At 48.1% G+C, this 23,378-nt stretch overlaps 1 protein-coding gene and 3 long non-coding RNA genes across 4 annotated transcripts; 2 read left to right on the top strand and 2 right to left on the bottom strand.

Moving 5' to 3' along the window:
• Positions 1-2,987: 2,987 nt before the first annotated feature.
• On the bottom strand, positions 2,988-8,878 carry LOC123458483. Its single transcript, XR_006635677.1, has 3 exons — positions 8,760-8,878; positions 6,018-6,294; positions 2,988-5,541 (listed from the first exon to the last, which is right to left on the bottom strand). It is a non-coding gene; the product is annotated as an uncharacterized LOC123458483 (long non-coding RNA).
• Positions 4,698-10,128, top strand: LOC123458482. The gene is made up of 4 exons (XR_006635676.1): positions 4,698-4,737; positions 5,546-5,705; positions 6,927-7,052; positions 8,711-10,128. It is a non-coding gene; the product is annotated as an uncharacterized LOC123458482 (long non-coding RNA).
• A 237-nt stretch (positions 10,129-10,365) lies between these two features.
• On the bottom strand, positions 10,366-15,400 carry Pitx2 (paired like homeodomain 2). Its single transcript, XM_004658517.2, has 3 exons — positions 15,143-15,400; positions 14,071-14,276; positions 10,366-11,634 (listed from the first exon to the last, which is right to left on the bottom strand). Exons 1-3 carry the CDS (start codon positions 15,348-15,350, stop codon positions 11,071-11,073), a joined length of 978 nt encoding a protein of 325 aa, XP_004658574.1. The 5' UTR covers positions 15,351-15,400; the 3' UTR covers positions 10,366-11,070.
• A 5,712-nt stretch (positions 15,401-21,112) lies between these two features.
• LOC123458514 lies at positions 21,113-23,067 on the top strand. Its single transcript, XR_006635701.1, has 3 exons — positions 21,113-21,195; positions 21,849-21,986; positions 22,342-23,067. It is a non-coding gene; the product is annotated as an uncharacterized LOC123458514 (long non-coding RNA).
• The last annotated feature ends 311 nt before the right edge of the window (positions 23,068-23,378 follow it).

Here is a 23,378-nt window from a genome sequence, read left to right as displayed (position 1 = left end):
GGGCTAACTCCACAATGTGTGACCCATATACCTCACTCAACAAGGAGGGGCCAATGGGGAGGGGGTAAGTCACGGATGAGCCTAATAATGGTACCAAACTGCCTGTATTTGCTGAATAGAAAACTAATAAAAAAATGAAAAAAAAAAGTTCACAGATGTCTCTTTAAAGGTTCCCATTCTTTCTGTGACATGTTTAGTTTGGTGTTTGTAGTACTAGCTGGAAAGGGGGAATGCATATTGTAAGTGTTCCAAGTAATATCTTGGTACAAATAAGTGAATCAAAAATATGAACAATATGATTACTCTGTGACTTTAATAAAAGTCTAACTGGATAAAAATATCCATGCAGTTCTTTTTTTGTTATTATTTTAACTGTTTAGAGTTTCCTGTATCAAATCATAAAAATGAAAAAAAAATCAAGAATTGGGGTATAGCCTAGTGAGATAGCACTTGCCTAGCATCTGAAATGACCCAAGTTTAATTCTCTAGGACTGAAGGGGGTGGGGAAGAAAACCAATTTTGTTCATAGTATATTTTGATACTCTTGTGAATCACCATATATGTTTATAACATTTAAATTAAAAAATTGTGCTGGAGAGGTGATTCAGTGGTTATGGTGCTTGCCTGCAAAGCATAATGATTCGAGTTCAATTTCCCAACACCAACATAAAGCCAGATGCACAAAGTGGTGCATGTGTCTGAGTTTCTTTGCAGCAGCTGGAGGCTCTGTTGGTCCATTCTCTCTGTATCTGTCTCTCTTTCTGTTTGCAAGTAAGTAAATCAAAATATTAAAAAGTAAATAACAAAATTACTTAAAGAGCAAAATAATAGTAAGATATAAATATTATACTTTCTTACCTGCAAAAATTATCCTAGACAGTTGTAAACTGGAAACTACAATGTTATCTATGTCCCCCACTCTTGAATGCATTCATTTCTTTTTATTCTCTCTTCTCTCCTTTCTCCTCTCTTCCTTCTTCCCTGCCTCTCTCTTTCTACCTCTCATTTTCTTAGATGTTTTCATGTTAATGTATCATTCTGTTCCCCAGATTAGCCTTGACCTTGTGGCAATCCTCCTGCCTCAGCCTTCTGAGTGCTGGGATTATTTATGTGAGCTCCCATGCCCAAATGTAATTCCTTTCTCTACTTCCCTGACCATACATATTACCCAAGATAGGCTTTTAATACATATTGATTTACATGTGTGTATATATGTGTGTACATATGTATGTATATGGGCATACTTGTGGAGATCAGAGGCATTGTCTATGTTCCACCTTTTTTAAGATAGGGTCCCTTACCACTGAGAATTTGAACCTTGCTGGCAGGTTTTATAAGCAAGTGCTTTTAACCTTGGAGCCATTTCCCCACTCCCACAAGCTAGATTAAAAAAAAAAAAACTCTTCATAAGTAGATAAAACTTTATCATGACTCATTCTCTTAAAAATGCTGATGTGGTGAGTATGATTGAAAAGATTAAGGTGAAATTTCTTCTATAGGATCCTTTTGCATATCTCATTTGTTGAGAAAAGGATTAAAAATTAATTAGAATTAATCTAAGATCTAATTCATGCCAATCCAATAGATTTTCATGTCTTTGAAGTTTTATTTTGGGAACAAAGGTTTTAATTATATCATTTGATTGATGAGCATTTATTGAACATCTACTATTTTAACAGGTATTGTGCTAGGTTCTAACATGAAGCTAAAAAATGTCCTTCAACCCTTCAGTTGCACTCCCGTTCACATTGCTGGTAATTACCCAACCAAGAACAGCTTGTGGTGGGAAAAGAGAGGTTTATTCTGGTTTACAGGCTCAAGGGGGAAGAATCACCATAAAGTAATGCTGAGCCAACAAAATGATGCATATTTCCCTAAAAACCAAATACCAAATGGAAACCTGCACAGAGGGAATCAACCATTTGATCAGAACAGCAGACCTACCAAGGTCTGGTGTGTGTTTTCCTAGAACACATAATGTAGACTCTGGGCAAGTCCACAGGTGGTAGTTTCAGGGGAGAGTTTCCAAGGTAGAAGGTAGACTGCAGGGCGATGTCCCACTTTGGAGGCCCTTACACTAAAGGTTACCCTGTCTAGTAAAGGAGTATGCTCATGACCCTCCCAGACCATCCAGCATGCAGGGGAGGTGCACAGGAGAGCATGGGCCGTCCCTCTAAAGCTCTTAGAAGACAAGGTCTACATATGTGCATGCTTTGCATGTTGGTTCTGAAGCATTTCTTGCTCACATAAGCCACTCGGTGAAAACAAGTAGTTTCAGATGCACTCTTGTCTTTGTACATCTGAAAAACACATCTAAAACCAATTTGAAGCTTAATTTCAAAAAGAGAAAAGCAAAGTAAAATGCAGAAGTGAAGGAAGTGGTAAACAAATGGAAGGTTAAGAAAAGGGACACAGAATATATGTAAGCACAATGATTGAGATGGGGAGAGGATATGATGGAGAATGGAATTTCAAAGAAGAAAGTGTGGGGGGGAGGGTATTACCATGGGGTATTTTTTATAATCATGGAAAATGTTAATAAAAATTGCGCAAAAAAAAAAAAAAGACAAGGGACCCAGAGACTAAAATTTCTCTTTCCATGACTTTGGGTTGGAAACACTCCCCTGAGGTAGCATTTTGTCTAAACCCAGGGTCTAGCAAAGCTTGGGGTTGCCAGCCTGCTCCTAGAAGCTGTGGCCACATCCTCTCTCCACCTCCATGGTGGCATCCCACCCAGATTCCTTTCTTGTCAAACTTGTTTTCAGTCACCCAAGCCCTCTAGTCTGTGACCTATCAGTCAAACTGTCTGTTACCCAGGACACAAATAGATTGAGGGTGTCAGATAACATGGTAGTTTGGTGGGGAAGAAGGCAGTTTGAGTGCTGTCATACCCTTCATAATACTCCCTTGCCCAGCCACCCACACCTTTAAAGGTCCTTCCCTTGTGTATGTTCCCGTGTCTCTAAGTCACTGAAGGACAATTGAGCTGTGATTCATACCTCTTTTTATTTATTTGCTTTGACGTGTTCATTGTCTCTTCTGGAGCAAACTGGTGGAACATTTGAGTCAATTCTATTTTTCTTGGGGGAGTGGGGTAACACAAACTTAGGTGATGACAAAGTTGGGGCATAATTGCTCTACTGGAATGACATAGAACATTGTGTGCAGTGAGGATAGAACAGTGACAGGACATGAAGTGACGAGATTAAGTGTGTAACCACATCTTAAACTCAAGGCATATTCTCTAAGAACTCACTGAATAGTGACATCCAATTAATAGGTGTACATAGTACTCAACATGGGCTTGATAACCTGCTGAGTCTCTGAAAACTGTCCTTCTCTGGATGTCTTTGCTGCCAGCCTCCACCTTCTGGGAACTTCTTAGGCTTACTTTACAAGTTGTGAACTCAATGACGAAGTAGTTGCCTTTGAAGAAGCCAAGAGGGGATTGTGAAGCGGAGTTCAAGCCAGACCAGCACACCACCACAGCCACTCTCTCACACCCCTATCTATGTACAGTGATTTAGGTAAATGATCTCAGTAAGAAACTAATAGAGATAGAATCCAGGTTGGCCAGGTTGGGGGATGGGTTATGCAGGGCGGGAGCGTCTGTACTGAAAGAATATTATACATCAGGCACTGAATTTAGGTTAAACTATTTTACAGGAGACGTGAACCAATTTTCTCAGAATCCACTGGAATTGTCTGCAGCTTGTTGGTAATGCCCGGAGCACTATGAAGCCCTACATCTTTCTGTTGCCCACATTAGCTCTTTCTGAGAGGGCGAGGGGGAGAGGGAGAGCAATAGAGAAAGAAAAGGAGTCACCACCTTCTCAGGAGTTTGTTGAGAACCCGAATTACTAGTGTTTCCAGGTAAGGGCATAAGAATTGAGGAGGTGCACTCTTCAGCTATTGTCTCTTCATAAATTCTGGGAATCTGATTGAACACTTAGACCTGGTGCATAAGTCAGTGCAGAACATTTTTTACTTTTTTTGTCAAAAGAAGCAGATCAGAGTCAGAAAGAGCAGAGCCCAGGCCTGGGCAATGAAGGGTGGGAGGGATTTCCTGTCCAAGGCAGGCTTGCGAGGTCCTAGCCCCCAAGCCAGCCGCACAGGCCTTGCGCCACCCACCGCTTGCCTCCCTCCCTCCCCGTCTCTCTCTCTCTCTCTCTCTCTCTCTCTCCAGGCCTAGGCCTTGAGCTCTTGCTGCCGGACCCTATCCACCTAGCCCTGTCTCCCAGAACGCCAAGTGGACCTTGGGGCAGCGCGATGACAGCAGTTCCCTCTAGCACAACTTCCTCCTGAGTCTTTATAAGACAGGATAAATTGTCCCGGACCTTGCTCAAGCCAGAGAAAAGACCTATGCTTGTGTTCAATCTCCTAAAGAAGAAAGGTTGGCTCAATTATCTGCAGCCCTCCACCACTACCCCCTCCTCCTGGCGAAAGTCCTTAGCCGCCTGAGGCAGGATAGTCCCGGAACAGTGGCAGTAGAAAGAATGGGTGCATTGGTCCAGGGACATGTCAGAGCTGCTCTAGACGCAGAGCTGGCTATAGGTCGCCTTTCCCTGAATCAGATAGATGATTCATTTTTATATGTAACGTTTTACCTCACTCTATAGCTCTGGCCAGTTAATGTTCAACCTCTGGGCTCCAGAGGCAGCTTGAAGGAGGCAGGCAGGGAGTGACCCTCACAAGGTATATGGCCGCTCAGGAGCAAGGACGCAGAGGCTGGAGAGGGTGAGAAGGGATGTATCTGGCGGCGGCGTCTCAGCGCAGAGAACCCGGGGCATCGCTGCCCGGCCAGCGCGGTCTGGAGAGGCAGCTCCAAGGCTGTGTGCCCTGGCCTGGCCCCCACCGCCCTCTCCGGGAAGTGCGCAAGCGGAGACATCCGGGCCCACAGCCGCCAGGGCCAGTGCGTGTCCCCAACTGGGACAGCCAGGCCCTCGGAAGTGCCCCTGCCAAGGCTTGATTTCCTAGCCTGGAGCTACACGCCGAGGGTGCGGGTGGGAAGTGGGCGCGTGGCTCCAGGTGCTGATTAAATCGCATTTTTATTGTCTAGAGAGACCCTAGAGAGTTTGCTCAGAGGGGCGTAGTTGGCTCTGGGGGTCCCAGCTTCTTCCGTTGCCTGGGAAAGCACGATCCGGGTAAAGGGAGGCAACTTGCCACTGTCTTTTCCCCTTATCGCCGGCCCCCAAATGAACTAGAAGGTAGAGCGGCCGCTCTGGTTGGTGGGAAGCCGCAGGGTCCTGCTGTTCGGCTGCAGTGGAGGCCCTGAAGCTGGCCTGACGGAGGCTCAGGTGGGGCGGCTGCACCTGGCTCTTCCTAAGAGTGAGCAGTGTGGGTCCCACGGAGCCCAGAGTCCCAAAAGGACATGGCCAGCTGGGCAGACCTGGGATTTGGTGGTTGGCAAGCCAGCCAGCTGTGCAGGGAAAGAAGGGTCCGGATGGGAGACTGGAGCGGGGAGCTGCAGCCCAGCATTCCCAGGAAGGGTGGTTGCTTATTTATTTATTTATTTTCTTTCCCCTCTTCTTTTCTTTTGTCCTAGAAATAGATAAGACACTCTCGTCGAATAAGAACTGCTTCCTCGATTTCCTTATTTCCAGCGGGGCTTGAACGCACTGTGGTCTCTAAAGCCCTGTGAATGAACACTGGCCCCCAAGGCCCAGCATCCAACCAAAGGGTTTTAATTCACTTTCTTTTGTTTGGTACTGTTTTATTTTCAAACAAACTGATCTGTACTTTGTAGCCTCGAACTCTAGCAGCCAAAGTATGGGGATAGCACTGGGGATAGCCAGCAGGATCTCACCTCGGGCCACAGGCTTCCCCTGCCCCTGCTCCCGCACACAGCCGCACAGCGGGGTGAAGCTGCCAGAGGCAGGAAGTCAACCAAATGCCCAAATACCGCCATCTGCATGAAGTGACTCCCCCCCCCCAAGGCCCTGCCAATTTATCCTGAAGGGCAAAGAAAGATGTCCTCGGAGTTTTATTGGGTGCAGCAACCCCACGGCAGTACATACCCAGAGAAGCACAGTTGCATGGGGCTGTTGGCAGGTAGGGCGGAGAGAGCTCGGCTGCCCAGGGTGAGTCCCAAAGTCACAGTCCTTTCTCGGGCACTGCACTGACAGTTCTAGGTCTTAAGATGCAAGGGAGACCAGGAAAATAATTCTTGCCCAGGAGTGGGCGCTGGGTGGCACACTGCTGGCGGACTAGAGAAGCTTTGCCCCTCTGGGACGAGTAAGCTTTGGTGTCTCTGAGGAAACCACCCCAAACTTCGTCTTGGTACTTGCTAAGTTGCTGCAACAGGGAGAAAAGAAAACAAGAAAAGCAAATGCTTGGCTGAGTCCGATGTAGATAGGACGGAGAGAAAGACAGAAAGAACTAGGACAACACGTTAACATTCTTGCCCAAGATTAACCTAGGAGAACTAGATGCGGGGAGATCCATCAAAGTCACACAGTGCAGGCACACATTGGTCCTGAAGTAACCAATTCGTCTGAACTTCATTTGGCCTCTTAGAAGGAATTAAAAACAAAATACAAAGCTGCAGCACTACCACCCAAAAGGAAACACTTTTCCTCTACAATCATTGGATGTCTAAAAAGTGTTTTGTTTCTAATTAAAAGAAATTTAGATAGCCCGATTGGCCAGCCTTCTGCTAAGTAGCTTAAGCTTCAAGTGCCTCCTTTTCCACAACTGCCCCTAACTGTTCTCAGTACGTTGTCACAAGAGTAGCAATGATTTTAAAGGTAAATTAGTAGAATTAAGCACTTCAGTGAGACACTTTATTTCTTGCAGGACTTTCCTAATCTTCAAACAAAATCTAAAATCAACATTTACATAAAATGCAGAAAATACTCAGCCCAGAAACGAAGTGATGCATACACAATAAATTCAAATACAATAAATTCTATTTTCTGTCTTTTCAGATAGAAAGTCAGCAATGAAAAGGTTTCCCTGGGGAAAGAAATGGGAGCATTTTGGAGGGGGCAAGGGTGACACGCTTTTAACATTGGAGTAAATTTCTCCATCTGCATCTGCTACAACCTGAAAAGGTATTTCAGTTACTTGTTTACAGTGGTGTGTCTACCCAGGTCATTATTTTTAAAACTTCATCTTGAGTTATCATGTTCTCAGATTTAGATAAAATATAATTGTTTAGGTGGCTGGGGGAGGAATTGTATTTTAAGAGAATTCCTTCTGAAAATCTGTCTGTAATTTCTCTAGTTTCTTTCCAGACATGACTGGTTTAGTTGGTCACGTTTCTTGCTTGTCAGTGCGCTTGCTTACATTAACTGCGGTTCGCTGGGGGGCTTTATAAATCAATCAATGGGAGTCTATATTCATAAAGACTCTGATCTGGTTACACCCCCTCCCTTTCTCCTCCTCACTAAAAAAAGGTAAATCACCAGTCCGGACTCCAAGCCTAGCCCAGATCTACTGTGGGTGGCTGGAGCCTGGGAGCCTGGCGACAGCAGAGGAGACTCGTGGATTAGGATGTGGATTGCCGGTCAGACCTTTGTTTGGCCATGGTGGTGACAGGGGCTGGGGGAGGTTGTCCTCTTTTGAAAACGCACGCGGGAGTTTTATAGACTTGCCTTAAAAGGGCTCACCACTCTCCACAGGGTTAATTTATGGGGCTTGCGAGGAATATTGGGACTTTTAAGATGCCGTTTTTTCTCCATTAATTTTTGTTGCTGTTGCAGCTACACTCCTCAAAGGACTCCCAGGTTTCTGCACCTCCTAAGCAGGGGGAGGGGGGAGACGGGGAGTGGAGGAATTCAAGTCTGGGAGGAGAGGAGAAGGGTCCTTTCTAAGGATCTGGGCTTCCCACCATGGTTTTAAAAATTGAATTCATAACTAAGTTGGAGATATTAAATCTTGGGTCCAGGAACTGGAAAGAAATAAAGGCTAATGTGGACTCTATTCACCTTTCTGTGGGTCTCCTTTTTAAGAGAATGGGTTTTGGGACCTTGAGAACATTTTAAGATTTTTTTTTTAAATAAAGTAATTTAATAAGAATAAACCCTAGCCACCAAGATGGAATTAGGTGAGGGTGAGTAGCAGGTAGATGGGGGGGGGGTAATGACTGCCCCCATCCCGCTCAGGGTCTACACAAACCGGGCCACCCGCCCAGCAGGGCTCTAGCCCTTCGGGGAGGTGCTCGGCTGGGCGCAGAGGCCAGGGAGGCCTGGTTTGCCAACCTGGCTCCGGTTCGCCATGTTTGAACCCAAGATGGGGGAGGTCTGTCTTCATGCTATAGATTACTTTAAAGGTTCCTTTAAGCATTTTAATATACAACTAGGTCAGAAATCATTAAGAGACCTAGAGAAGGAGGAAAAAAAAAAACAAACCCTCACACTCACCGGTAATAAGTGTTGACATGCAGCAAAAATCGATTGAGTGGAACCGAGGTGGTGGATGTAGCGTTGGCTGGAGGAGGTGCGGGTGGGAGGGCGAGGGGCGAGGGGACCAGTTCCCCAGGCTGGGGGACTGAGCTTCCAGTGCTCTGGGAGAAAAGGAGGTGCAGTCTGGCTGGCGGGAGGGCAGGGAGCTGGGGACGAAGCTAGGGTGGAAGTCAGGGACAGAAGCCGAAGTGCCTGAGTGAGGGCCTCTCTTCTGCCCCAAGTCTCCGCCCCTAGCCTGAGCCTTTCTAGTCTAGGAAGTGACAAGTATCCCCAAACCTTGACTTCCAGTTTTTTGTTTTCCGCAGATTGCTTTCTTCTGGAAGAATTCTATTTCAGAAAACAAAGTAGACTCACCTTCACCCTGGGTCGGACCTGCAGGAGAAGGCGATCTCAGGGCTTCCAGACGGGATCCCTATTTCCAGGCCTCCCCTCTTTCCTCCCTTCCCCGCCCCCTACCATGCGGAGGCCCTGACGGTGGGCCCTCCCGGAGCTCCAGAAGCCAAAGTCCGCCCGTGGGGACCGCTTTCCTCTCCACTGCTCTCAAGTGAACCACCGGGACAGAGGTGACCCTCGTCCAAAGGCCTTCTAACTGCCCCCGCTGCCGCGTGATACCGCCACAGGTCGGAGGCAGAGCTTTAAAAAGAAAGAAATAGAGTTAATGTGCGCTGCACACTTGATCTTAAACCGGGGATATTATCTGCGAACTCCTTAAGAGGCAGCAGCCGCTCCTCGCAGAACAAAGACTCAGTGTCTGAGCCCCAAAAGCTTCCAGGTAAAGTTTCAGTAGGATAAAAGCAAGCTAAGCGTAAAAACACAGGTTTTTTTCCTCAGGTCCAGAAAAATCAGAAGCCGTTTTTTGCTCCAGGTTCTAGCGTGGTGTTTGTCCTTGCACACCGTGTGTGTGTGTGTGGGGGGGGGGATAAGAATGACAAAAGCCCTCTGCCGCTCATTCCTTTTAGCACCAGGGTGACGTCTTTTGGAGCAAGTCGTTTCCTTGGTTAGGAAATCAAATTTCACATCTTAAAGAGGAGCGCAAAAGCACGAGGGTTCTTTTAACACTCAAACTGACTTCATTCCCTGTTGGGATTTCAGAGGGATGGGAGGGAGGCCCAAGTTGTAATTCATCTTGATTTGCTTCGTTGTCCTGCAGTTTGCAAACTATAATCCTGTATAATTTCAGGAACAAGCAGGTTTAGAATTAATGGGTCAATATTATTTAAAACAAAACACGGGGAGCATGACCTTTGCCTCAACTACATATTGCTCTACAAGACTCAGGAAACTGCACTCTAACCTCTCACCCCCTGGGCTCTTTGAGAAACTGAAGGGCTATATTTATTAGAAATGGTCTTTGTTTCGTTTAATGTCTCCAAAGGACTTGGGAATAATAATGCAATAGAACATGAGGGGTCTCTCTACTTAAACTTTAAAGATATATGCAAAGGTCTAAACATTTTCAACTGGGGATGTTTCTTTGTAAGTTTACGGTAGATGTACTTCTCCAAGGAGGAATGGACATCAGCTGTGCGTGTACACACACACACTTTCCGCCAGAACCTCCACTGGAGGTGCGGTTTTCCCTCTAATGGAGTAAACTTCAGAGTCATTCCAAGCTGGTTGGCATACCTCAACATTTCTTTCACCTTGCTTCTTTCTCTCGTGTTATTTGCTAGTAATGATGGAATCCTTTGGGTTTGAGCCAAAGAAAAAATCTGAGAAACAAGACCAGACTTTGTAGCCTTTTTTTTCTTTCTTTTCCTGCCTTGTGAGTGTTCTTTCCTTCATTTTAGTTTCTGATGAGTGGCTATAATTTATTTCTACCAAATTGAAATAAGGACTGCTGCCTTTCTGTGTAAGGAAGCAGGCCTAGGAAACTGGTTTGTTTAGGAGGCAGTGACTGAGAAGCCCTGGCCAGGTGACAGAGGAGGGAAGAAAGAATCCAGACCAAATTTGTATGCAGTATATTTTACTCCCATGAAATAAAACACATTTTTTCATATTTGCTGAAAAGTAAAACAATAATATTGTACGAAATGTTATACACAGGGTAGGTTGTACATAGCAGTTTCAGAAACATCATTGCATCCACCAGAGAAACTATTCTAAAACTGATATTCACACATTTCTTTATAATAATAATATGTTAGAAACATACAGTGTGGCATTTCGTATATACATTCCCTTGCTCGCAAGCGAAAAATCCTAATCGCTTCTGTATAACATGCTTTATTTTAAAGCCTAACCTTTAAAAACACTGTTGTGATATTACTAACAACTGCTTTTATAAAATTAATTTGACATTTCGATATATATACATCCTTTCCGTCATTTTAATGTTAACAATGCTAAACTTAAAAAATAACAAGCTTATAGTAATGTTAAAATGTCATATCCAGTCAAACATTTGTTGGGTGTACGTGTCCTTGGAACAGTTGGAAATACTTTCAGCGGAAGATGTCAAGACACTGGGGAGGGGGGGCATCCTTTGACATCAAAGGATCTCTCTCGAATTCAGTGGTTGCCCTTTTTCTCCCACGTCTTCTCTTCCCCCCTTCCCTTCTTTTCCGCGTACGACCTTCTAGAACACTTGGCAGTCTCTCTAGGGCGGGGTGGCCCTGCGACACCCAGTCCCGGGGAGGGGATCCGGCGGCGCGGGCAGGCGGGCTCACACCGGCCGGTCCACGGCGTACTGGCAGGCGCTCAGGTTGGACGCTGGGTTCTGCACGCTGGCGTAGCCGAAGCTCGAGTGCTGCTTCGCTTTCAGTCTCAGGCTGGCCAGGCTCGAGTTACACGTGTCCCGGTAAACGTACGGGGGAGTCGGCGGCGCGTAGGGACAGGCGGGCGTGGGCACCGCGGAATTCAGCGACGGGCTGCTCAGGTTGTTCAAGTTGTTCAGGCTGTTGAGGCTGGAGCCCGGGACGCCCGTCACCGCCGAGGGCACCATGCTGGACGACATGCTCATGGAGGAGATGGAGTTGGGCGGGGAGAACATGCTCTGCGACGACAGGGGGTTGACGTTCATGGAGTTGAAGAAGGGGAAGCTCTTGGTGGAGAGGGAGGCCGACGTGAGGCCTTTGGCGGCCCAGTTGTTGTACGAGTAGCCCGGGTACATGTCGTCGTAGGGCTGCATGAGCCCGTTGAACTGTGGCCCGAAGCCGTTCTTGCACAGCTCGGCCTGCTGGTTGCGCTCTCGCTTCCTCCACTTGGCCCGGCGATTCTTGAACCAGACCTGGAAATGGGGGGGAGGGGGCAAACATAACAGGCCGCGGTGAGAATCGGTCAAAAACTTGATCACAGAAAGCACCACACCCTTTCTGACCCACGTCCCAGCACTCCACACTGCAAACCCAGGCGACCCGGCAGGGCGCTGTGACCACCCCCAGGCCTCGCCCAGGCACAGCCGAGCAGCCCGAGCTCTCTGCGGCGCCACGAACCCCAGTGGGACGCCTGACGGCCAGCAGGCCGTACCGTCACTAGCCTAGGCCTTCCTTGGGGGTCTGAAAACACTGTAATCCTAGAGGGTCAGCCGGCTTTGCCACCCCTCCCCAACCTCTAACCCTTCCGGAACCTTGCAAATTTGCTCTCATTCCAAAGACACAGACACAGTAACAAGGGTCAGGGACGAGGGGTGCAACTGATCCCCCTCCCATACAGATCCTCCTTCCCCTCCAGTACCTCCAACATAGTCCCCACCCTCCTGAGAGGAGCTCCCTCCACAAGGCCTGGGCACGATACCCTTCCTCCCCTAGTAAAACAACCAAATAAAAAGGAGAGACCACCTCCTGGTCTGCCCCCGAAACCCCACGGGCTTGGCTGGTAAAGCAGGGGAACACAGAACACGTCAGTCTCCCCCTCCCTTAGCTTTCCTCTCCCCCTCCGCCCACCTAGGGCACGCCGCCCCCGCTCCGGCTCCTGCAGCTCCCGCCAGGCCCAGGGCAGTCCTTCGGCCTCTTCCACTACTGCCCTGGGCTGTCCAGCCCCCACCCGCGTCCAGTGGCCCCGCCGCAACCCTTCTCCCAATCCACATACAGCCCTGCGGTCGCCCCAGACGGCGGCTTTTGTGTATTGGAGCAAGGCCTGGCCTACAAGCTTTGACACTGGTGATGTTTCACATTACACATCTCCGTCGGGGCCCAGCCGCCTAATCCTTTATTTTTCCCTCTCTCTCTCTCTTCTCCCTTTTCCTTTCATTCTTGATTCCCTTTTTTATCCCCTTTCCTCTTTGTACCCGCAGCTATAAAAAGCAGGCCTCACTCGCACTTGGCTGAATAAGTAGCCTCGGGAAGGAGGCAGCTGGAAGGAGTGCGACCCCAGAGACCGGGGCTGCAGAACAAGCGGGTGGCATGGGGAAGCTTTCTTTTCTGAGCCTTTCCGAAAACAACAAATTGAGATTTTATTTTAATCACATACCATTCCTACCTCAGCCCTTCTAAACTTTGCCCAGTCTGGAAGAGTACGTGCAAGGCCCGTTCCCGGATGCTCAAGAAGGCTTATGAAAGATTGACCTGATGGGAAACCACGCGGCCCCAGGACGAGCGCAGGCCCTGGGCAGTTAAACTAAAACCATTTCCACCTTCATCCCGGCTCTTGCATCTCCCCCCCGCACAGCCTCCTCCAAATGCCAACCCAGAGTGTCTTTCCTTTGCTTTGGGTGCGCACTTCGCTTTTTATTTTTGTCATCATTATTATCATCTAATGCTTTCTTTTTACTCCGAAGGCATCTTTTTTTCTATACAGAGAAGGCACTTTTCCTAAAACAACAGCGTCTCTGGCTGCTGCTAAGTCCTGCTTCCCGCTTCTAAGATCCCAACCATTTTGGAATTTTCCACCTACCAGCACAAATCAGGATACTGCTACTGGGTAATTTATTTAAGCTTTTTTTTTTTTTTTTTTTTTTTTTTTTTTTTTTTTGCCAACCCATAAAGGGCAGATTTGCTGCAAAGTTAAAGGTAAGCTCTTTTTATACAACTATGGTTATAATTAGGCGAATGGTTGTGAGTACAGTCTTTAAAGAGTGAGTTTAACTGAGAGGATAAATAAACCAAATTGAAACGTCTTTCTTCCTTTTTACTTTTTCTTTTTAAGAGAACTGGGAGAATAGCAGTTGCTTCCAGAGGTCACAAAACCTGGAAGTAGGGTGCGAGGGAGGTTGGAATGGCCGAAAAGACCGTGGTCCCAATTCCAGGGAGACACAGACAGAAAAGGGCTTGGCCGGACCAGGCGCGAGGGTTTTCCAGTGAGGCCAACCCTTGCGTGTTTCTGAAGGGTTTTCCTTGTTAAAAGCGCACAGGTTGGAGCCTGTTCGCGGCTCCTGGCCGGGAGGGATTTTACTGGCGCTCGTCTGGCGACTGCAAGCCTGGAACACAATGCCCTTTGCAGAGGAATGCCCACGCGGCTGGACTTGAGAGGGCGCGGAATGATCGGGCCTGGAGCGGGCGCGGCCCGGGGAACCTGCGCCAGGCCGGCAGGCAGGCAGCTCGGCGGGCCTCGGAACCCGGAGCCTCGACACACCCGCCGCCCGGAGGGCTCGGGGCCTCCGCAAACCTGCTGCGCAACAACCCGCGAGGCACCACTACCTGCCTGCCGCCGACCCCCCAGACCTCTAGGGCCTGCTACGCCCCCACCTCCTGTCCCTAGTTCTCTATGGATAGGTGCTGGCTCCTACCCGGACTCGGGCTTCCGTGAGGTTGGTCCACACGGCGATTTCTTCGCGAGTGGACATGTCTGGGTAGCGGTTCCTCTGAAAAGTGGCTTCCAGCTCTTGCAGTTGCTGGCTGGTAAAGTGAGTTCGCTGTCGCCGCTGCCGTTTCTTCTTGGACGGGTCCTCGGCGCCCACATCCTCATTCTTTCCCTGCTGGCTCTTATCTTTCTCTGGAAATGATACACAGAAGTTGGGTGAGATCTCCCACCTGCCACCCACGCAGTCCCTCCAGACCCCGCGGCAGGGGCGGCGGAGTCCAGGCTGCTGGCCAAGGGCCCAGGGCGCCGCGGGGAGCGCTGCCTCCGGGGGCCAGCCGAGGCAAGTGTGGGTGTGTGCACCCCATCTCCTCCCCTTCCCCCGGTCTCCGCCGCCGCACGTTTTATTTACATGTTTATCTCACTGAGGCGGCATATTCATTTTTATAGCTCGTGCTTCCAAGTATATTTAGACACCCCTGCGCAGACACACCAAATCTCCCCGACACACGTAGGAATTGTACAGAGCCCCCACCCCCTCGCCTCCGCAGAAATCTGAGATTTCGATGCGGTTTAGGAAGGCTAGCAACAGGAAACTTTGAGATTCACTTAGAGACGCGAGTTCATCGGCTCTTTTATGGGGAAAAAAAATGCCGCTTGAGAAGAGCTTTTCTAAGTAGTTTCAGGAATACTTTTCTAACGAGAGGAACTCCTTCAGAGCCCAAGAGAAAGAAGGGAGCCGGACAGAGGTGGGATGGCCTCTGAGCGTCCTTGACTCGAGATGCTGGAACTTCCGTGACCCAAGAAACTGAAAGGAGGCCAGGGTAGGCATGGCGGGGTGTGCAGAAGTGCTCGCCCCGCAGGAGCCAGCTCGGTAGAGGTAGAATGTAAGGGACAGGGTCATCAGAATCCAGGCCCCCGGAAGTTCTGCGGCGAGCCAGCAGAGCGACCACTCCCACCACACCTCCCCCAGGAGGGGCTGACTTCCCAGGGGGTCCCGGGGACCAGGTGGCGCCAGGGTCTTCGTTGAAGAGTGTCCGCGGGGCGGCGTGAAGCCTTACCTGCGGCCTCGGGGCTGGAAGTATCCGAGATAGTGTGCACCTCTAACCTGTGTTTGGAGGAGTCCAGGGAGCGGGGCTGACCCGGAGCCAGGACCGAAGCCATGGCTAAGGGCTGGGGATGGTGACAGGAAGAGGACGTGGAGGCGGCCGACAGCTTGGTCCCCGCTGCTCGGTGCTCCAAGTGCAGCGGGCCTTTCATGCAGCTCATGGGCGAGGGAGTGCGCCGCCCCACGAGTTCCGGGCTTAGCGCCCTGCCGAGCCCCGGGGGCCGCCGCCGCGGGTTTGGGGTAGCGCGCTAGGCGCGGAGTGTCCCCGTGGTAGCCGCGGCGGGTAGTGCCAGGGGACGCAATCCCCACCGAGTCCTCGAGCCAAGCCACCCCGGTCTCCTTCGGAAGACTCAAAGGAGAGTCCGGCAGCCAAAAAAAAAAAAAAAAAAAAAAAAAAGGTCAGCGGGCCAATGAAGACAGGGATGTGGGCAGGAGGGCACCGCTGGGAGCGTCTTTAGGGAGCAGGCTTCCACGATCCAAAGCGAAAACAGGAGTGGGCAAAGACCCCTTTCTGCCCTCCCTCCCTCCCTCCCCCAAGTACCCCTCCAATGAGGAAAGCTAACGCCAAGCGCGCTCCTCCCGCCCCCCGCGCCGCAGCCCTGACAGCGAAGTGTCAAGAGTGACAGGGACAGGTAGCTGATATTAGATCCCGCGCGGCGGCGGCGGAGGAGGCGGCTGCAGGCGCACCGGGGCGGCGGCGGCGACGCGGGCCTCGGGCACAGCCTCCGAGGCGTGCACGCACACCCCCCTCGGGCGGTCGGGCTGAGGCCGGGCCCGCCGCAGCTCAGCTCCAAGCACCCCAGCGAGCGACGGACCAGATCTGCGCCTCTGCGCTTCCCTCTTGGCCTAACATCTTAAAAAACCAGAGGCGGGCTTCCTGGTGGCCAGACGTCACTCTGCAGCGGCCCTCCCCGACTCTCTCCGCCTCCGCCTCCTCCCAGACCCTTCTCGGGGCCGGAGTGACGTGGCTCAGCACCAATCACAAGCCCCCGACAGGCGGCGGAGGGATGGTCTTCTCTGCACCTATCAGCTGTGCGAGGCAGAACTGATTCGGAGCTGTGCCCACCGGGTCTACCCTGGCGCGCTCCTGGGAATTCTGCTCCGGCCTGGGCCACAGGCAACCTGGCTTTTGGCTAGGGCGGGAAGGTGGAGGTATGAGGCCTGGGGACGTAGGGTTAGGAAAAATGAGAGGAAAGGTCGAGGGCTAAAAGGTACAAGGATCCGACGACCACCCCTCCTCTTCCTTTTGTGTGTCTTTCTCACCACATCCATTTCCAGTGGAGAGTTCCCCCACCCTGGCCAATATAGTCAGGGGGTATACTAGCAAACGCTAAAACGCATCAGGAAATTACCTGTCTAATCTTATTTTTTTTCCCAATTCGCCTGTCAGGTGAATGTCGCCCTAATCTTTAGAAGCTTTACTTTAATTGCAAGGAAGCCAGAGCCTTGGGCAGGCAGGCTAATAAATTAGAAATCGAGAAGAAAATGGACCCGTCAAAAGAAAATTACCTTGACTTTAGTGGAACAACTGTTCGGTGGTTCGTTCTGGATTTATACAGAATAAAAAAAAATCGCCTCAAATCACGTCCTCTGTAATGCTTATTAGTCCCCAGACAGAAAACACACAATAGAGTAGAAACCCTAACCCAGCGTTTTCGAAATGCTGTAGGCTTATCCATTCTACTTAACGTTGATTAAGACACATCCTAGATCTTTCAAATTCCTTGTACACTGTATTAAGCTGGTCCTAACCGTAGAGAGCTACGCTTTAAATTCGACTCTCTTGTTTACTTTATTACCAATCAGATTCAAATCCAGGCTTTAGCCTGTAGAATCAACAACCTCGAGCTAATTATATATAAAATATGCCTAAATGAATTTCTATACAATTAAGAACGTTGCCAAATAACCAATTTCAAGGATTTTTTTTAACAGTCATTTTTGTTTCCTAGGGAGCTCAAGGCTGTCTTGGATCATTAAAATACAAGCAAGCAGAGACAGTAGGGTTCAGGCTAAGGGAAAAGTTCCAAAGAGCACTCAGACAGAAAAAAAGCAAAGCCTTTTTCATTATATAAAACAAAATAAATCACCTTTGGGGACATGAATAGTGCAAAAATTATTTCAAAAGAAATCTGGGTTCCAAAGAAATTAAGACAAATGATTTTAAACACATTCAAAATAAGTTATCAAAGTCCTTTGTGAGCCCACTGGTTGAGACTTGCTTCACTTTCACATTCAGGAGACCTTGGGTTTGAGCACACACACACAAATACACACACACACACACACACACACACACAGTTCTTTTGTCCCCAGCCTAGGCTGAAGACCACAAAGTAATCTTGCCTGAGTTTCTGCATTGGCTATTGTTTTATTGTGGAGTTAGGGCTATCATCTCTGGATGTGTATTTGTTTGACCTTACAGTCAATGATTTGCAATGCCAGTATGAGGTATCTTCAACAAAGTCCCTCTTCATCCTTGTTCATAAGATTGGGAAACTTGGACTGGCTCTGAGCAGATGAAGCAAACTACAAATATACTGTTGCCCCTTTGCCCTGTCCCCTAAGCCTCCAAATAACCAAATGAGATTCTTTTTTTCCAGTCTTTCTCTACTAGTATCATCCTACTCTTAAGAATTCAACTACTAGGGGAACTTTCTTCATTGTAAGCTTTAAATCAGCACTTTTGGTTTTAGCCATTTATTCCATTTTGTCCTATTCCACACACACACACACACACACACACACACACACACACACCTGCTCAGAACAGAGCACATCCCTATGTGACAGGTCTGAATTAGCTAAGGCTCATACATCCAGCTATATTAGGTCCTGCAATCTTATCACTAAATTATACATATTACACCAGCAGCCTGTTGGTAAAGAAGGTTAAATTAATTTACATTCTACTCATTATCTGGTGCTTAAATGACGCATTTTATCCCTGAGATTTGGCAGCGAATCTCCTCCTCAGACCCCACAGCATTTCACCGAAGACAATACTCTTACACTTGTAGTGGGCTTTAATCTGATAAGACTCTAATTTGCTTAAGTCCTTTAAATAAGGGTTTTAAATGTTTCTAGCCATTTTCTTATTGAATTTCCTCTAATTCCTTCAAGATTATAAAGTATATGTGAAAAGTAAATATTTTCTTCTATTGCACTGCCAACCGATGACCTATAACTAAGTCAATATGAATCCAGCTCTTTTCTGCCCAATGTGTTTACTAATCATATTCTAGTTTCTTCTTTTAAACCTTGGCATAACCGTGGGCCTCACAATACCATGCCCCTTAATGTATTCATTTAACAAATATATTCCATACAACACACCAAAGAATAACATTATCTTCACTATAGCAAGTACATTCTCTTCCTTATTTTAAGATTTCAACGAGCTGCAAAAATATATTTTTTGGAGGCTTGGGGTGTTTCCCCAAACTACAATATATATATATATATATATATATTTGTATGTATGTATGTTTTGGAAAGTTGAGAAGCTAACCAGGGCTATGTAGATTTATAAGCTCATCTCTCCCAGCCTTTTGGTTTCAGCTCGGATGACTTTGCTTTTTTGGTAGAGCCTTCATAATGGCAAATATACACATAGGAGGGACCTTAATCAGCTTTTAAGGTGGATGAAAACCCCAGGGGAAAGTGACAGCTTCTTGTAGTGCCAGAGTGTTGGAGATGTTGGAAAAGATGGGGATCAGCAAGCAGTCAAGAAGCTTCAAAAGACAAGGAAGTTTAAATTGTATGGTCTCCACTCCCCCACCCCCACCATCAAGGTGAGTAGAATAAGGATAATGACATGGGCAGTATTGAGTAAAGTAAAAACAGTGTCACATATCATGTATGTTTGTACATGTATTCATCTGCATACACACACACACACACACACACACACACACACACACACCTGAATCCACATTTTACATTCTTCCAAGGACTGATTAACAGGGTTCTCTGAGGGTGGCAGTAAAACACCCCCCCCCCAAAAAAAAGAGTCTTTATCTGGCGGAAGCTGGAGGTGTCATAGAGACAAAAAAAAATAATAATAATGCTTTTCAGTGAAAACTCATCATAGTGATCAAGTTTGGTGATTTACCTGACTTGTAGATGACAAGCATAGGTGGCATAGATGAGGAACGGGTTGGAAGTCAAATCTTACATGTTGTTTGAGGTCACGGCTGCTGTGACACCTACCTACTCTTCCTAATTCTCTCTAGATATTACTAAGACCTCTGCCTCCATCACTTAAGTTTTCAATCAAACAAATTAATAATTCAGCCTTGTTTCTGCTACACATCTTCCTTAGGATAAGAAAGGGTAGACCAGGGCTGGCTTGAGCTTTTGAATGTGAGAGACATGGTGGGGGGGGGGTGCTCACTTCAGCTAGGACTTGCTTGCTCTTTCAAAGAAAGACCCTCCAGGAGGGAAGTATGTGACACGGGGTCAGGCGTGTTTTGAGCTGGTATTTGCCACCGATTACTGGTCTTAAAGTCTTATTTAATTTCACACTCTTTAGTGTTAGTCGAGCAGATTCCTCTGGTCATAATGGTAAGTGGTGGGGCTCGGTGGCTACTTTTGGTAGTTGCCTTGGAGTTTGGGCTGAGACTCAAACAGCCAGTCCCCAGATTTGGGGAAGAATCTGTCCTTTGAGTTCCCCAGGAAGATGGCTCAATTGGAAGTCGCCCTGAACTGGTGGCCAGGAAGAGGAGCCTGGCCCAAGCCAGCTCAAGGTCGAAGCCCGCTCAGACTCACCTCCTGCCCACGTGATGGGCAGTGAGTGTGTGTGTGTGGAGGGTGGTGTAAGGCACAGAGGTCAGATCAAGACCTTGCACCCTGCTGAAGAAGGGGCCTTTCCTCTGGTCATCCCCCACACCTGGCTTTTTACCAGCCAGCTTGGAAAGTAACCCCGCCCAAGCTGCCAAGCTGTGAAACTGACCCTCAATTTAAAAGCTTCACTAAATTGAACAGGGGTGGGGGGTGAGGGGGGTAAAGTCCTAGTTTGTTAAAGGGGCAGATTCTTTTCTGAATCAGAGGATCATAGATAATCTGAGCATGAGGACTCCCTACAAAAGACACCCATGTTTGTCTCACAAATTCTAAGTGTTCAACCTCTAGAGGTTTGGGGTGACAATCCAGGACATGGTTAGGGTGCTGGTGGAAAGTATCCCTCACTACCCAGGAGAAAAGAGAAAGGGATTGGGGGTGGGTGGGGGGAGCTGATATCATGAAACCAACAGCTGCCAGGGCCACCTCACACTTTTACACTCAGTATAGTGGGGTTACTAGGCACTCATTTCATTTCTGGAAAGCAATTACTTAAGGAATGAAGTGATATCATGAGAATGATGTAGTTTAAATGTGTCTTAGACTTGTAGGGAGAAAGACAGGGAAAGGGAAGAAATGGAGTGACTAGGAGTGGAGAGATGGGGGGAAAAAGCAAAGAAGAATGAGGGCAGAGAATGAATGAATATGAGATGAAATGTAGATATCCAGGTTTGGAGAGAAGGAAGTGCAAGTGAAGTCATGTTTGTTTGGTTTTTTTTTTTAACAATTGGATTAGAACACTTTTTTTTTTCTTTTCCTCCCTCTCTCCCTCACGTCCACCTCCCTTTTCTACTTCTTTCACTCTTCTTTCTGTTTTCTTTCTCCCAGACATGCTGGTAGCTAACGTTCAGCATTAGTTGTCATGGTGACCATAAATCACATAAATCCAAAAATACCCACCTATAATCTGAGATGAAGCTTTTATTTCCCTAGCGAAATAATATTTTAAAAGCTGTCAGCTGACAAAAAAGAGAGAAAGAGGGAGAGAGAGAGAGAGACAGGAACCCACCTCATTGTAGTAACCCAAGTAATATATTACTTCTAAAGGTTTAAATTAAAATGTCAGCCTGTTGAAAACAGACTGGGAGAATCCTGGGCCCTCTTCATCGAAGATCCTCACAAAGAAGTTGACTCTATCACTTGCCCTGGTTCTTTAACACACCGGTACGTGTGCTCTCGCCAGTATGTTCTCCGCTCCCTTTTCAGTTACCTTAGTCATCACCAATTCTGTGCACTAGGCTGTAAATAAACGCCCAGGACTGGAAAGAGGCCTGGTCTATAGCGGAGTTTTTCCTGGACCCTGTGTATTGCTCTTGGGTTATTAATTACTTCCGTGATAAAAGAGGGTAGGGGGTGGGGAATAGACATCCTCTGGAAAGCGTTTCAATAGGAACATCCTGAAGAAATTAAGAGAAAATGAAGTGGGGACGATGGAGGGCTGCAGAATTGAACTAGGGGATCAGGTGTGTGGCTGTCCTGTCTAGAAAGGGTAGGTCCATTCTCCCTCCTTCCACTCCCGTAGAGGAACGCTTCCCAATTGGAGGTCCTGGGGAGGGGCATGCGTCTGTCTGCAGTGGGGCCTTTTGTCTCCTACCTAGGGCTTGTTATCTTTTGCCTATCTCGGATTACCGGGTATTCGCCTAGATGAAGAGCCGTTAATTACCCATTCAGTCAATATTAGGAAGACACAAAGCTTTTCACATAGGATTAAGAGAACATCAGATTGTTCCATTAGTATATTCCTGCTCACGAATAAGCTTTCGTTATACATTTCCTTCTCCCTCGAGTCACTCTAACAACTGCTGCATATATTAAAGGCGGTGAAGCCACAGCCAACCCGCCTAAAGAAACTTGAAAGCGAACGAGTGAGTCAGAAGGAAGGCGACCTGCTCTGCTGGCTCCGCGGGGATTGACCACCTGGACACCTGGTACCACTAGCGCTGGTGGGGAAAAAAGTAACTACACGCAGGGCGGAGGGACAGCAGGTTTAATGGTGGTGGAGGCGGTGTGGGAGTGGGGAAGAGACCATGGAAAACTCTCCACCCAGCCAACGCTCCTGTCGCCTTGCTTTTCTAAGCCTCTAACCTTCTTCAGCTGGCACCTGTCTCTGGCCTCCTAGTCACCAAGAGCTACCTCCCCCCTCCCCCCCCCTCCCTCCCTGTCCTGTGCAGGCTTTCTTCTGCGGGTCACTGCCCCTGCACCGCCACTGTGCCTTTTGCTGGAGAAGGTGTGAGCGGATCCTGTTGCAGTCCTCGCTGGCCTTGAAGTGGCTTCATCTTGGTGAAGGAAAATCGGATTATTTGCTTTCAGGGACACCTTAGGAGCCCACCGGGCACGTGCTGGGCAAACATTTACAGATTGCGTGAGCGGGAGATGAGGAAGGAGCCTGCCTGCGGCCACCCAGAGGGCCGGAGTTTACCCTCGTCCTCCGAAGGAGACTAGGACAGAGCTGCCGCCTGGGGCAGAGGGTGACAGTCTCCAAGAGGCCTGGGCGTCCCCTTCCCAGGCGGAGAAGGTTGTGACGCCAGTGGACCAGTACGACCACCGTTAGAGCTATTAAAAAAAAAAAATCATGGGGGAGGCCAAGGAACTACCTGTCCTCGCCCCCACAAGGAAAACTGGCTAGGTTTTGGGGCCAAGCGGGCAGCACCGGTTGCTGGATTGCTGCCCCTCTCCAGAGCAGATACCCCAAAACTTTTTGCATCACTGACAGGGGAATATTACTCGGTGCTCTTCCGGAAGGTTAAGACCATTGTAAGAGTTCCTCCAAACTCACCTTTTAAGATGTTCTTAATGAGACTTCCGCCTTTCTGAAAGGACAACTTTTAAACTTGCTAACTCCTTTGACATCCAACCATTTCCCTCCTCTCTCGAACCCCTGACTTTCCAGGTTTTTGGCGGCTCTAGTGTTGGGGTTCGAACCAGGCTTGGACAGTTCTCCCAGTGGGAATGTAAGGTCTGGCTTGGCAGGGGTGCAGGGCAGGCTCTGAAAGGCTAGCCCTCGCAGCTCAGAGCAGTTTTAGTGGTCAAGGAGGGTCGGGCTTTCATTTGTGTGAAGTGCCAACAGAACATCTTGGCTTTTAAAAACAAATCGCAAATCGGGGTTACGCATTTAGCTTAATTGAAGAGTGTTTAACCTAGGAAGACCTGGTTGGGGAGGGAGGGGAATTTCATGGCACTGTATCCATTTTTTTCTCTATAAAAATCAAAGAAAACTTTTTTAATACCGGAAATAAAAATTCTTTTGCTTTAAAAGCAAGTATGGCTTGCTTCTTTAATAAATTTCGTATCTCACAAATGATCTCATAATCGTTAAAGGGCATTCACTCTGGCGACCTTTCTTCAGC

This window comes from Jaculus jaculus, chromosome 2 (genome assembly GCF_020740685.1).
Source record: "Jaculus jaculus isolate mJacJac1 chromosome 2, mJacJac1.mat.Y.cur, whole genome shotgun sequence".
NCBI classification, from domain to species: Eukaryota; Metazoa; Chordata; class Mammalia; order Rodentia; family Dipodidae; genus Jaculus; species Jaculus jaculus.
The sequence above is the reverse complement of the archived record's forward strand: the minus strand, read 5'-3'. Positions and strand labels throughout refer to the sequence as shown.